The sequence below is a fragment of the Bufo bufo genome, chromosome 3 (genome assembly GCF_905171765.1).
Source record: "Bufo bufo chromosome 3, aBufBuf1.1, whole genome shotgun sequence".
Lineage (NCBI taxonomy): Eukaryota > Metazoa > Chordata > Amphibia > Anura > Bufonidae > Bufo > Bufo bufo.
This window is the reverse complement of record NC_053391.1, coordinates 189,542,924-189,556,094: the sequence shown is the minus strand read 5'-3', so window position 1 is coordinate 189,556,094 and position 13,171 is coordinate 189,542,924. Positions and strand designations below refer to the sequence as shown.

Here is a 13,171-nt window from a genome sequence, read left to right as displayed (position 1 = left end):
TGTTTGTCAGCGGCAGTTGTGGAGCCAGATCATGGGGTTACATGGTAAGAAGGAGTTATCTTGGAGTGGAAGCTGCTATCTGCAGCGGGTGTCCACCATGGCTCACATAGCGGGGTCCCAAGTGACAGAACTCTCCTCAATGATGGCCATAAGTCCAGGGTGTACCACCTTTTCTGGTTCCTGGGTCACATAGTCCCATGGACTTAAATAGGTATTGCCCACCTCAGATATTTATGGCATATCAAGCGTATATGAGCATAGCGGTACTGCACACCCTATGAAAGGTGCTCACTGAAGGACTCTCCAGTCCAGATGTGATTTAATGCAAAAAATAGCGGCACACTCCAGGTAAATGCTAATGCTAACAATTCAAAAGTGCGCAGAAGACAAAACAGTCTGTTCCTTCTCTGCAAAGAAATGGGAGATAAAAGGTAACTTCATTGGTAATCCATAAAAATGTATTCGAAGTTGGTGTATCCCTTTTCAGCAAGCGTAGTTAGCTGTGATGTCATCCTCTTGGTCTTGTGCGTCGGTGCCGCCATACACGGCTGATCAATTACAGATTCAGCTCAATCGAATCTGATACCACATCTATCCACACATGCTGAAAAGGGATACACCAACTTTGAATCAATTTGTATGGATTATACTCTTTACATCTACCATCGGAGTTACCCTTTATCTCCCTTTTTTTGCTGGGAAGGAACAGACTGTTTTGTCTTCTGTGCACCTTTGAATTGTGTTCTACAATAAAATTCTCACTGGTGTGTGCCATGATTTTTTGCACATAAAAGGTATATGCTACATATGTCTAATAGGTTCAAGACCCACTTCCAGAACACCCACCTACTGGTCCTCTTCTCCCTCATTCAGCACTGGATGGATGTGGCTCTTTCCACCATAGTTTATGGGCGTTGTGGCATAAGCTCCCAGAAAGTACAAAGGAGAGAAACGCATGCAGAGAAGGTCACCTCTAATTCATACACTGCCAAATAAGGGTCGGATGACCTCCATTCTCCTGAGATGTGGGGGATCTAGAGATGGCTACAAAGTGCATCCTTAGTACTGGCTCCTGGGCGGTGTCACCCCTCTCTGATATGGAAACTATAGGCGAGCAGCCATCAGATACAGGCAAGCATTTCTGTGTCCATATAGTTGGAGGCCCTACGTAGTGCACCTTTGGTCTAAATTAACTTTTTAAGTCTCCCTTCTTGGGAAGTAAATGAAATGGTTCAAGGTCGTATGAAAATGTTGTATTACCTGTAAGCTTTCTCTGAGTCAAAGTCCATGCCACCTCCCAAGCCAAGGAGTCCAAAAAATGAGTCCCCCTGAGGTGTCAAATGAAAGAAAAAGTGAAACAATTAAAATGCATGAAAACACATCAGGAACAATTTCAATTGTCTACCTACCTCTCCTGTCTTTTCTTTGTTGATCAGCAGACGCGGTGTTTTACTAGGAGCCCTGAAAGCAGAAGACATTGGTTACTTCTGCCTGTTGGACGTTTCCTCTAGAAATACAATGGCATGCATTGCTAAGGTCAGTGCCCCTAGATTTTGGCACAAAGTGAGACAAAATGTGGAGCGACAAAAGGGGTGTGGCCTAATAGGCAACATTTTGTGCCAAAACTGTGCAATTTTGCAAATAGTGCTGCAAAGTAAGGCTACTTTCACACTTGCGGCAGAGGATTCCGGCAAGCAGTTCCGTCGCAATGCTGGATCCGTCTCTCCGGTGTTATCCGGAAAAACGGATCCGGTATAAATGTTTTTTGCATTTTTTTTTCGCGTAGACCGGAAAGCCGGATCCGTTTTGCCGGAACAGTTAATGACGGATCCGGCACTAATACATTTTAATGTAAATTAATGCCGGATCTGGCAATCTGGCAAGTGTTCAGTCTTTTTGGCCGGAGAAAAAACTGCAGCATGCTGCGGTATTATGTCCGTCCTGAACGGAAGACATCCTGATGCATACTGAACGGATTGCTCTCCATTCAGAATGCATGGGGATAAAACTGATCAGTTATTTTCCGGTAGTGAGCCCCTAGGACGGAACTCAATACCGGAAAAGAATAACGCTAGTGTGAATGTACCCTAAGACAACCAAAAGAGTTAGACAAAGTTATTATCTGGGCTAAGCCGCTGATACATCTGGTGCAGGTCTAGACAACCTGTCTAAAGGTTCGCCATCTATAGACTGGTAAATCTGTGCCAGTGTCTATTTCTAAGGAACATGTCATTGTCCTCAGTCACAAATATTTTATTGATTGTCCGCTTATCCACAGAGCACATATTAACAGGGTAGATTCAATAGCTACAAATGTTCACTGAAATCGTAATTTTTACATTACAAATGTGTCCAAAAGCGTTCTTACTTATTAACTGTCCCAAATCTCCGTATGCGTTGCTCTCCCCTTTGGCGTTCTATAAACGAACGCTCGCTTCCTTCACAAGGAAGGTTTTGGACAGATATTTTTTTTTTGTACAAAGTAAGATTGTTGAACATCTGTTATTGAACCTGCATTGTTCATACAAGCTCCGAGAAAAAGCGGGCAACTGAGAATTTATAGGCTATTTGTGGTGGGAAAGTGCCCACCTGGTGTGAGCTCCGCTAGATTTGTAACATACAAATGTTTTATTACATGCAGTGATCCGTTGTATGTATTGCGCCCTGTTGTATAGCTGTAGCCACTGTTATTGTGACTGGCATAATGTGTTAATGCAACAAAAACACATTACAGTATTACAACAAATAGCATCCTGGCAAGGCTGGTATGAAAACAACGCTGGCTACACAGACTGCGGTTTGGTGTGGCTATGTCATGCTGGCCATTGATTACTTACTTTTCCTACTACTGTGGGCCAGTCCTATTAAAGCTAAATTAAAGGGGTTGTGTCACAAAACATATTCTACAGTTTTCATACCAGCACCTGGATCTGAATACTTTTTTAATGGCATGTAATTAAAAATTCAGTATAGCCACTGAGTTATTCAATAAAATGTATCTGTATAGCGCCACCTGCTGTTTGTTCTTTGCCTTCTTTTTTGTCCATCTTAATGAACTGGTTGAAGATGCACAGTTTAAATCTTCAACTGCCACCCGCCATATGTTCTGTTAGAAGTTGTGGCAGTTGATAACTATGGTGGGTGATCTGGGGCAGAGGAGTTAAGTTTATCATTTAAAGTGAAGGGGCAAAGACCTTATCTTCAACGTGCTGACATAGGCTACCTATACAAGTGTTAGGCCCCTTTCACACGGGCGAGTATTCCACGCGGATGCGATGCGTGAGTTGAACGCATTGCACCCGCACTGAATCATGACCCATTCATTTCTATGGGGCTGTGCACACGAGCGGTGATTTTCACGCATCACTTGTGCGTTGCGTGAAAATCGCAGCATGCTCCTCTGTGCGTTTTTCATGTAACGCAGGCCCCATAGAAATGAATGGGGTTGCGTGAAAATCGCAAGCATCCGCAAGCAAGTGCGGATGCGGTGCAATTTTCACGCACGGTTGCTAGGAGACGATCGGGATGGAGACCCGATCATTATTATTTTCCCTTATAACATGGTTATAAGGGAAAAACGAGATTTTGTATAACTTACCAGTAAAATCTCTTTCTCGCTCTTTCCTTGGGGGACACAGAAGACCTTGGGTATAGCTCATCTCCCTAGGAGGCGTGACACTAAGTGAAGACTGTTAAGCCCCTCCTCCACAGCTATACCCTCAGCCTGGAGAGAGAGACTGCCAGTTGCGTGTCCAAGTAGTGAGAAAAGGCAAAGTCCAAAAAGTGGAACCAACAAGCCAACTACCCAAAGGGTAAAACAAACTCGGAAACAGTCAGAGAAGAACAAAGAATGGGTGGGTGCTGTGTCCCCCAAGGAAAGAGCGAGAAAGAGATTTTACTGGTAAGTTATACAAAAATCTCGTTTTCTCGCCCAGTTTCCTTGGGGGACACAGAAGACCTTGGGACGTTCAAAAGCAGTCCAAAGGGGGAGGGACCACAGCACCAAGGCGAAGCACCCGAAGGCAACAAAAAACCGCCGCCTGCAGACCAGGCGGCCCAAGGCAGCATACGCCGAAGGCCGAGTATGCACCCTGTAGAACTCGGTAAGGTGTGCAAGGAAGACCAGTGACCACCTTACAAATGCATGGCCGAAGCCTAATGCCTCCGGCCCAGGAAAAACCGACAGCTCTGGCAAAATGAATGGTGACACCAAAAGCAGAACCCTGCCCTTGGTGCGACAACCACAGCAAGAGCCACACTGAGAAAGCGGAGGAAAGCCACCCTGGAGGCCCTCAACCCCTGCGCGGACCTCCTGGGAACACAAGAGACCGAACGTCGACAAGAGTCGGAGATCTCCAAGTAAAAAACTGCAAGGCCCAAACAACGTCCAAATCGGTGAAGTGTCCGTTCCCGGGGGTGGGAAGGGGAGGACGACTGCCTCAATGAAATGAAGGACAAACACCACCTTCAGAAGGAAGGAAGAGACGGAATGGAGAACAGCCCTGTCCTGGGGGAAGACAGAAGGCTCGGAACAAGAAGGGCCGCCACTCAGGCACCAGTCAGAGACACGATGGCTACAGAAACCCAACCGTACAGGACAGAAGGAGTAGAGAGGACTTCTGTAACGGCTCCAAGGAAAAATTGGAGCGCCAAGAGCCCAGTATGTGGTTCCCAGGACGGTAACGGAGGGCAGTACAAAGGAACCCAAGAGCCGCTCCATGGAAGAAGTTCCTGACAGGCCCAGAGGGTCGGGGAACGCTGAAAGAGGAAGGACAGGAACGACACTTGATACCTCAAGCAACGGAGTCCCAGCCCCAGGTCCAGGCCGGGCTGGAGAAAGACAGAACCATGGAGAGAGAAAGGCAGAGTGGGGGAACGCCCAGCTTCCCACAGAACCCCAGGTAAAGTCCTAAGTCCTACCACAGATCCTGGACGAAAACTCGGCTAGAAGCGAACACTAGCGAGCTCACTAGAGTCGCCTGGGCAAGCGGGCGAAAACCCAATGATCAGTAACACGGGCAGAACGGTCGGTAGAACGGGTCCCGTCGGCCCCGAACAATGTTGTCCCGTATCCACCCGGAGTGGGGGAGCAGACGGACAGGAACCGAAGGGTCCGCCCAGCAACCGCCCGATGCCAGGACAAGACAGGCTAAAGCCCAAGCCGATGTAGCCACCACAGGAAGACGGACTAAATGGTAGTCCTCCCAAGTTACCGAGAAGGTAAATCCATAGCAGAAACATTGCCTAGAATGGAAAAAACGCAATCTGCACCCAGCGGGAGGACCGAACGCGGTAGACCCGTTAGATAGGTACACAGCTAGTACAGTCAGTGTGGACAAGACACCAGAACCATCCACCTGAACAACCATGCTCTTCCCAGAGGGGAGGGCAGAGAAGGAACATCCTCTGAAGCGTGGCCGGAACAGAAGCCACATCGGAGAGATCCGTACTGAGTGGGAGCCAAACAGAACCGGCGAGAAAAGGCAGTCGAGACAGAGGCCGGGATAACACCCTCCAAAAGAAAGGAGGAGTGGGCATAGAGAAGCCATAGGACAGCTCAAAAGCAGAACCCCGCTACACTGAGACGCCCGGTTCACCGCTTCGCAGAAGGCGAATATCCTGAAGAACTCAAGGTGGATGTCCTCCGGACCTGGGTAAGCGAGCACCCAAGAGAAGTTGGGTGACCTTTCCCAAGAAGAGCGGCCCGAACCTGGTAGAAGGAAATAGTAGTAGGCGAGGGGACCGTAGTCCCGCCAGAGCCAACATAGAATGCGAAGGGCGCTGCAGACAGCACTCTCGACCATGTGACCACTAGCGCAGGGAAACAATGCTGCGGGAAGACGAATGGGTACGTGTCTAGGAACCACGAACACTCCCCGGCGGAAGGGCCAACGAAATGAATGAGCACCGCCCAGCTCTGAGCAGTAGCGAGCAGGTAGAGGCCGTCTACTTATATATAAGGCATTCATTTATTGTTTGTTGGACAACACCTTAGGCTTACACAGGTGGACAGAATGATCTCTTTAGAGAATAGTGCAAGGCTTGCTGCAAACACCGTCTCCCAAGAGAAAAAAATATGTCGCAGGAGGAAAGGAGGGATACGTACGAGTAGCCCCGTAAGCAGTGAGAAGGCCAACCCATCTACGGGACGAGAAGGTATACACGGCCCAAACAACGCACAAAAACGTCCACTCACTGCCAAAATATCACTCAGCGAAGGCCAGCCAGAGTGCCACAGTATCTACGGAAGTGCAAAGTGCAAACTGAAAAGGAGTTATGCACAAGACTAGTATGGTATGCGATGGAACGCAAAACTGACCGCCCCGAAAGGGGGGAAATGTACCTGGCAAATTGCAGTCGGCAAGGGTGCAAAAGCCCGCCCCAAAAAAAGGGGGGAATGCCCAAGGCCGTACCTACGTCAGAGAAGTAGGGCATACCATACTTCGCCCCGAAGGGCGCCATGCACATAGCCACACAGTATCCAGCAGGAATGCAGGAGGTCCACCTAGTGAAAGGGGGACATGCACAGGGCTATCCTAGCATTAAGTGAGTGTGCAACAACTCACCCAACACCGAAACTTCGTGAGAGTGTAACTACTCCCAATGAAGGGGAACATGTGCAAGTCCAATACGGCACATACAAGGACAGCCTTGGATCTCGTGAGCGTGCAAAATTCCGCCCATGGAATGAGGGGTGGTCACGCACAAGGCCAGCACGGTATCCAATGGGAGCGCAAGCGTTCCACCCATGTTAGAGGGCCATGCTCAAGGCCAGCAACGTATCCGGTGAGAGTGTAGTATGCCGCCCAGAAAAGAGGGGGGGGGTCATGCACACGGTCAGCATCGCATCCAGGGAGAGTGCGATCAGTCGGTGAGAATGTGTGCATGTCACCTGAAGGAGGCGTGCCCATGGCCGGCAGCGAATCCAGTGAGAGTGCGTACACCGCCCACGGAAGAGGGGTCATGCATATGGCCGGCAGCGGATCCAGTGAGAGTGCAAGCACCCCGCCATGTATGGGGTTCATGCACATGGCCAACAACGTACCGGCGAGAGAACATCACCGACCGAGGGAGTGTATGTATGCCGCCACAGGGAAAATCCAATGAGAGTGCATCATACCACCTATGGAAAGTGGTCATGCACATGGCTGGCAGTGAATCCAGTGAGAGTGCCAAATGCCGTCCACGGAAGGGAGTCATGCCTATGGGCGTCAGCGAAATCAGAGAGTGCAGCATTCCGCCTATGGAAGGGGGTCACGCACATGATCGGCAACGAATCCAGTGAGAGTGCAGCGTTCCACCAATGGAAAGGGATCGTGCACATGGCCAGCACCGTATCTGGTGAGAGTGCAGTATTCCGCCTAAGAAAAAAAGGGGTCATGCACAGATCGCAACGAATCTAGTGAGAGTGTAGCGTTCCGCCTATGGAAGGAGGTCGTGCACATGGCCAGCACCGTATCCGGTGAAACTGCAGTAGTCCGCCAATGAAAGGGGGATCATGCACAAGGCCAAACCGTAGCCAGGGAGAGTACAGTATCCCGCCCAGAAGGGGGGTCCCGCACATGGCAGTACCATAACTGAAGAGGGTGACGAATGCTGCCTACAGAAAGGGCCGCATGCACTTGACCAGCGCCGTATCGTGAGAGAGGGCTAGGAGGGTAAAATGACCCTGGCAGCGCCGCAGCCGGGGAGTGCGACATGCCGCCTAGGGAAGGGGGGCATGTACTGACATGAGGCTGCAGCGTCCTGCGCAGCCCACAAGTTATATATATAAAAAAAAATTTTTTTTTTTTTTTTTTTTTTTTTTTTTTTTCTATATATATATATATATATATATATATATATATATATATATATATATATATATATATATATATAACAGAAAGGGGAGCCACCTACAGGAGCACTGGGGGGTTCCATACAGGCCCATCTGAAGCCGGCCTGTACCCAAAGGGTTAAACAGGGATCCGGCCAGGAGGGCGGCGCTGCGATCTCCTGGGGGCAGCCATACAGGCCCATCTGAAGCCGGCCTGTACCGCGGCGCTGCGATCCCCTGGGGGCACCCATACAGGCCATCTGAAGCCGGCCTGTACCCAAAGGGTTAACAGGGATCCGGCCTGGAGGGCGGCGCTGCGATCCCCTGGGGGCGGGGGAACCTCCCGGCGGGAAGAATTCCCGCCTGGAGAAGTTCCAGCCCCCTCCAACAGAGGCCGGAATTTTGCGGCCTAGTAATTGTAGGCCGTGAAGCCGGGGCCTAAATTATTAGCGGCGCCCGGCTGACCGGGGCCGCACAGTATTCAAGTACCGGCCGGGGAACGAAGCGGCGCATGCACATGCCGGCCGCGGGTGCCCACCCCGCGGGCCGGAAGAGCCGGGGACCCGGATAGAGCGCCGGGATCGCGGCCGTAAAGCCTGCGGTGCCCGGCCGACCGGAATGTTCCGACGGTCGGCCTGGGGCTGTTGAAGCATAGCGCTCATATTGCAGGCCGCGGGTGCCCACCCCGCTGCCCAGAAGCGAGGACCCTGCGCTCGGCAGCCATTTTACCCATGGAGCGGGCCCTGGCTTATAACAGCGCACCATGTGGCCAACAGCCACAACCACCTTGCCCTTGGGCCGGTGCCCGTGAGGGCAGAGGAGGGTCAGGAGCAGCAAGGCTCTGGCCCTGAAGCAGTAGCCGGTAAGAGGGAGGGGGACCCTGAGACCGGGTGCCTGTGAGGGTGGGATGCCTGCATAACCCCTCCGTCAGGGGCAGCTAGTTGCGGACCACTGCAGCTCCCCAGGCATTCTTCTTGTAGGGAGAAGGGTGCCAATGACCTATGGAGGCCAGGAGAGAGGGAGCAGAATGTCGCCCTGCGGCAGCCCAGGGGCCAGCCTAGGTCTAGCAGGGACAGAAGGGTCCATAGGCCCAGTATAGGGTCAGGCACGCAGGAGACCGGGGGGGACGGGGACGTTGGGCTGGAGCAGCCAATCTCTCACCATAGACGTCTTCACCCTCGGTCCGTTCCAGCAGGGTCGCCCCTTCAGCTACTGGCACCGTAGTGGCAGGACGCTGGAAGGGGGACTTGGCGTGCGGGCGACCCTTGCGCTGGCGGGATGTAGGGGAGCTAGGCTGCCCTGATCCACCTTGCCTTCTGTGGGGGAGGCAGCCGTGCGGGTGACCGGCACTGGCGCAGCTCAACCCCGGGAGAAACAGAGAGGTCTAGTGCGTCTCTGTTGTCCCTGATGATCTGGAACAAAAAGAAAAGAAAAAAGTAAAAATCTAAAATTTAAACAAGGAGAAACCAGCCCTGCAGAGCAGGGAGTGTCTTGCCTCCTTGGACACTAAGCAAAAACTGGCAGTCTCTCTCTCCAGGCTGAGGGTATAGCTGTGGAGGAGGGGCTTAACAGTCTTCACTTAGTGTCACGCCTCCTAGGGAGATGAGCTATACCCAAGGTCTTCTGTGTCCCCCAAGGAAACTGGGCGAGAAATAACGAGATTTTTGTATAACTTACCAGTAAAATCTCTTTCTCGCTCTTTCCTTGGGGGACACAGAAGACCTTGGGTATAGCTCATCTCCATAGGAGGCGTGACACTAAGTGAAAGCTGTTAAGCCCCTCCTCCACAGCTATACCCTCAGCCTGGAGAGAAAGGCAGCCAGTTGCGTGTCCAAGCAGTGAGAAAAGGCAAAGTCCAACAAGGAACCAACAAGCCAACTACCCAACGGGTAACACAAACTCGGAAACCGTGTAGAGAAAAACAACGAATGGGTGGGTGCTGTGTCCCCCAAGGAAAGAGCGAGAAAGAGATTTTACTGGTAAGTTATACAAAAATCTCGTTTTCTCGCCCAGTTTCCTTGGGGGACACAGAAGACCTTGGGACGTTCAAAAGCAGTCCAAAAGGGGAGGGACCACAGCTCCAAGGCGAAGCACCCGAAGGCATCAAGGAACCGCCGCCTGCAGACCCAGGCGGACCAAGGCAGCATACGCCGAAGCCAGAGTATGCACCCTGTAGAACTCTGTAAAGCGTGCAAGGAAGACCTGTGGCCGCCTTGCTCAAATGCATGGCCGAAGCCCAAAGCCTCCGGCCCAGGAGGCACCGACCGCTCTGGTGAAATGAACGGTGACAGTAAAGGCAGAATCCTGCCCTCGGTGCGGTAACCTCAGCAATAGCCAATCTGATAAAGCGGAGGAAAACCACCCCGGAGTCCGTCAACTCTAAGCGCGGACCTCCAGGAAACCCAAGAGACCGAACGTCGACAAGAGTCGGAGATCTCCAAGTAAAAACTGCAAGGCCCAAACAACGTCCAAATTGGTGAAGTGTTGAAGCGAAAGGCAAACACCACCTTCAGAAGGAAGGAACGGGATGTAGAACAGCCCTGTCCTGGGAAAAGACAGAAGGCTCAGAACAAAAAGGGGACCATTCAGGCACCCGTCAGAGACACGACTGATACGGAAACACAACCGTACAGGACAGGAGGGGTAGAGAGAACTTCTGTAACGGCTCCAAGGACAAGATTGGAGCGCCGAGAACTCAGTATGTAGTTCCCAGGGCGGTACCGAAGGACAGTACAGAGGAACCAAAGAGCCATTTCGAGTAAGAAGGTCTTGACAGGCCCAGAGGGCTGGGGAACGCTGGAAGAGGAAGAACAGCGCTGACACTGATACCTCAAGTAAAGGAATCCCAGTCCCAGGTCCAGGCCGGACTGGAAAAAAGACAGAACCATGGGGAGAGAAAAGTCAGAGTGGGGAATGCACAGCTTCCCACAGAACCCCAGATAAAAAAACCATAAGTCTTACGACAGATCCTGGACGAAATACAGCCAGGAGCGGGCAGTAGCGAACCCGCTGGAGTCGCCTGGCAAGCGGGCGAAAAACCAAATGTGATCAGGCGCAGACCAGTAACACGGGCAGAAGTTGACAAACTGGTCCCGTCGGCCCCCGAGCAACGTTGTCCCGTATCCACCCGAGTGGGGGACCAGAAGGACAGACGGAAAGGAACCAAAAGGGTCCGCCCAGCATCCGCCAGATGCCAGGACAAGGCAGGCTATAGTCCATGCTGATGTAGCCATGTTCTACAGTCCCGGTGTAGGAGATCAAAGGACAATCTGGATCGAAAGGTAGTCCCCCCAAGTTACCGAGAAGGTAAGTCTACAGCAGGACCATTGTCTTAGAATGGACCACACAATCTGCACTCAGCGGGAGGACAGAACGCGGTAGACTCGATAAATCGGCACAGCTAATACAGCCAGTGTGAACAAGGGAGACAGTACGAGGCCAAAAGGAACACCGGAACCATCCACATGACAACCATGCTCTCCCCAGAGGGGAGGACAGTGAAGGAACAACCTCTGAAGTCTGGCGGGACAGAAGCCACATCAGAGTGATCTGTACCGAGCGGGGGCCAAACAGAGCCGGCGAGATAAGGTAGTCGAGACAGAGGCCGGCATAACACCCTCCAACCGAACGGAGGAGTGGGCAACAGGGAAGCCATAGGACAGCTCAAAAGCAGAACCCTGCTACACTGTGAGATGCCCGGTTCACCGCCTCGCAGAAGGAGAATACCCTGAAGAACCCAAGGCGGAGGTCCTCCGGACCTGGGTAATCGAGCACCCAAGAGAATTTGGGTGACCTTCCCGAGAAAAGCGGCCCGCACCTGGTAGCAGATCAGACTGTAGCGTAGAGGCGCCGAGAGGAAGGACTCATACCACACTACATCCGAAGAGGAGGAAATTGCAGCAGGCAAGGGAACCGCAGTCCTGCCAGAGCCAACGAAGAATTCGAGGGGCGCTCCAGACAACCGCACTCTCGACCATGTGACCACTAGCGCAGGGAAGCAATACCGCGGAAGGACGAATGGGCACGCATCTAGGAACCACGAACATTCCCTGGGATGAAGGGCCAACTAAATGAATGAGTACCACCCAGCTCCGTGCAGCAGAGAGCAAGTAGAGCCCGTCCGGGTCAGGTGGACAGAATGAACTCCTTAGAGACGAGTGCAAGGTTTGTGGCAAGCATCGTATCCCAAAAAAACAAAAGTATGCCGCAGGAAGTAGATGAGGCATACGTACGAGCAGACCGTAAGCAGTGAGAAGGCCAACCCACCTACAGGAGGAGAAGGCATACACGGCCCAAACAACGCACAAGAACGTCCGCTCACTGCAAAAGGTTAATTTAGCGAGAAAGGGGGGCTCGCCACAGAGTGCCACAGCATGTACGGAATTGCAAAGTGCAACCTGAAAGGGAGTTATGCACAAGCCTAGTATAGCATGCGATGGAACGCAAGCAGTCCGCCCCGAAAAGGGGGGAAATTGTATCTGGCAAACTGCAGTTGGCAAGAGTGCAAAGGCAGGTCCCAAAAGGGAGTGATGCCTAAGGCCGTACCTACTTCAGAGAAGCAGGACATACCCTATAATCCAGCATGAACGCAGGAGGTCCACCTAGTGAAAGGGGAACATGCACAGGGTTATCCTAGCATTAAGTGAGTGTGCAATAATACACCCAACACTGATTTAGCGAGAGTGCAACTACTCTGCCAATGAAGGGGGACATGTACAAGTCCAGCACAGTCATACAAGGACAGCCGTGAATCTCATGAGCGTGCCAAATTCTGCCCATGGAATGAGGGGTGGCCACGCACAAGGCCAGCACTGTATCCAATGGGAGTGCAAGCGTTCCACCCATGTTAGAGGGCAATGCTCATGGCCAGCAAGGTATCCGGTGAGAGTGTAGCATGCCGCCCAGAAAAAAAAAAAAAAAAAAAGGGGGGGGGGTAATGCACATGGCCAGCATCTCATCCAGGGAGAGTGCGTGCACCCGCCATATATGGGAGTCATACACATGGCCAGCATCGTACTGGTGAGAGACAAACACAGTCAGTGAGAATGTGTGTATGTCACCTGAGGAAGGAAGGCATGCCCATGGCAGGCAGCGAATCCAGCGAGAGTGCGTACACCGCCCACGGAAGAGGGGTCATGCATATGGCCGACAGCGGATCCAGCGAGAGTGCAAGCACCCTGCCATGTATGGGGTACCTGCACATGGCCAGCAACGTACCTGCGAGAAAACAACCACAGACGGAGGGATGTATGTATGCTGCCTGAGTCATGCCTATGGCCGGCAGCGAAACCAGTGAGAGTGCAGCATAGCAACATAGTACATAAGTACATCATAGCACATGAGAGAGAGTGCAGC

At 51.9% G+C, this 13,171-nt stretch overlaps 1 protein-coding gene across 2 annotated transcripts in view; it reads right to left on the bottom strand.

Annotated features, from left to right (window-relative positions):
- SIRT2 (sirtuin 2) overlaps nt 1-13,171 on the bottom strand; it is a 52,744-nt gene that overhangs the window by 2,704 nt on the left and 36,869 nt on the right. For both annotated transcript variants that reach the window (XM_040423850.1, XM_040423851.1), the window contains exons 13-14: nt 1,410-1,461; nt 1,261-1,328 (exon numbers count right to left, since the gene is read on the bottom strand). In XM_040423850.1, coding sequence (XP_040279784.1) covers nt 1,261-1,328; nt 1,410-1,461 — 120 coding nt within the window. The remainder of the gene's footprint in view (nt 1-1,260; nt 1,329-1,409; nt 1,462-13,171) is intronic.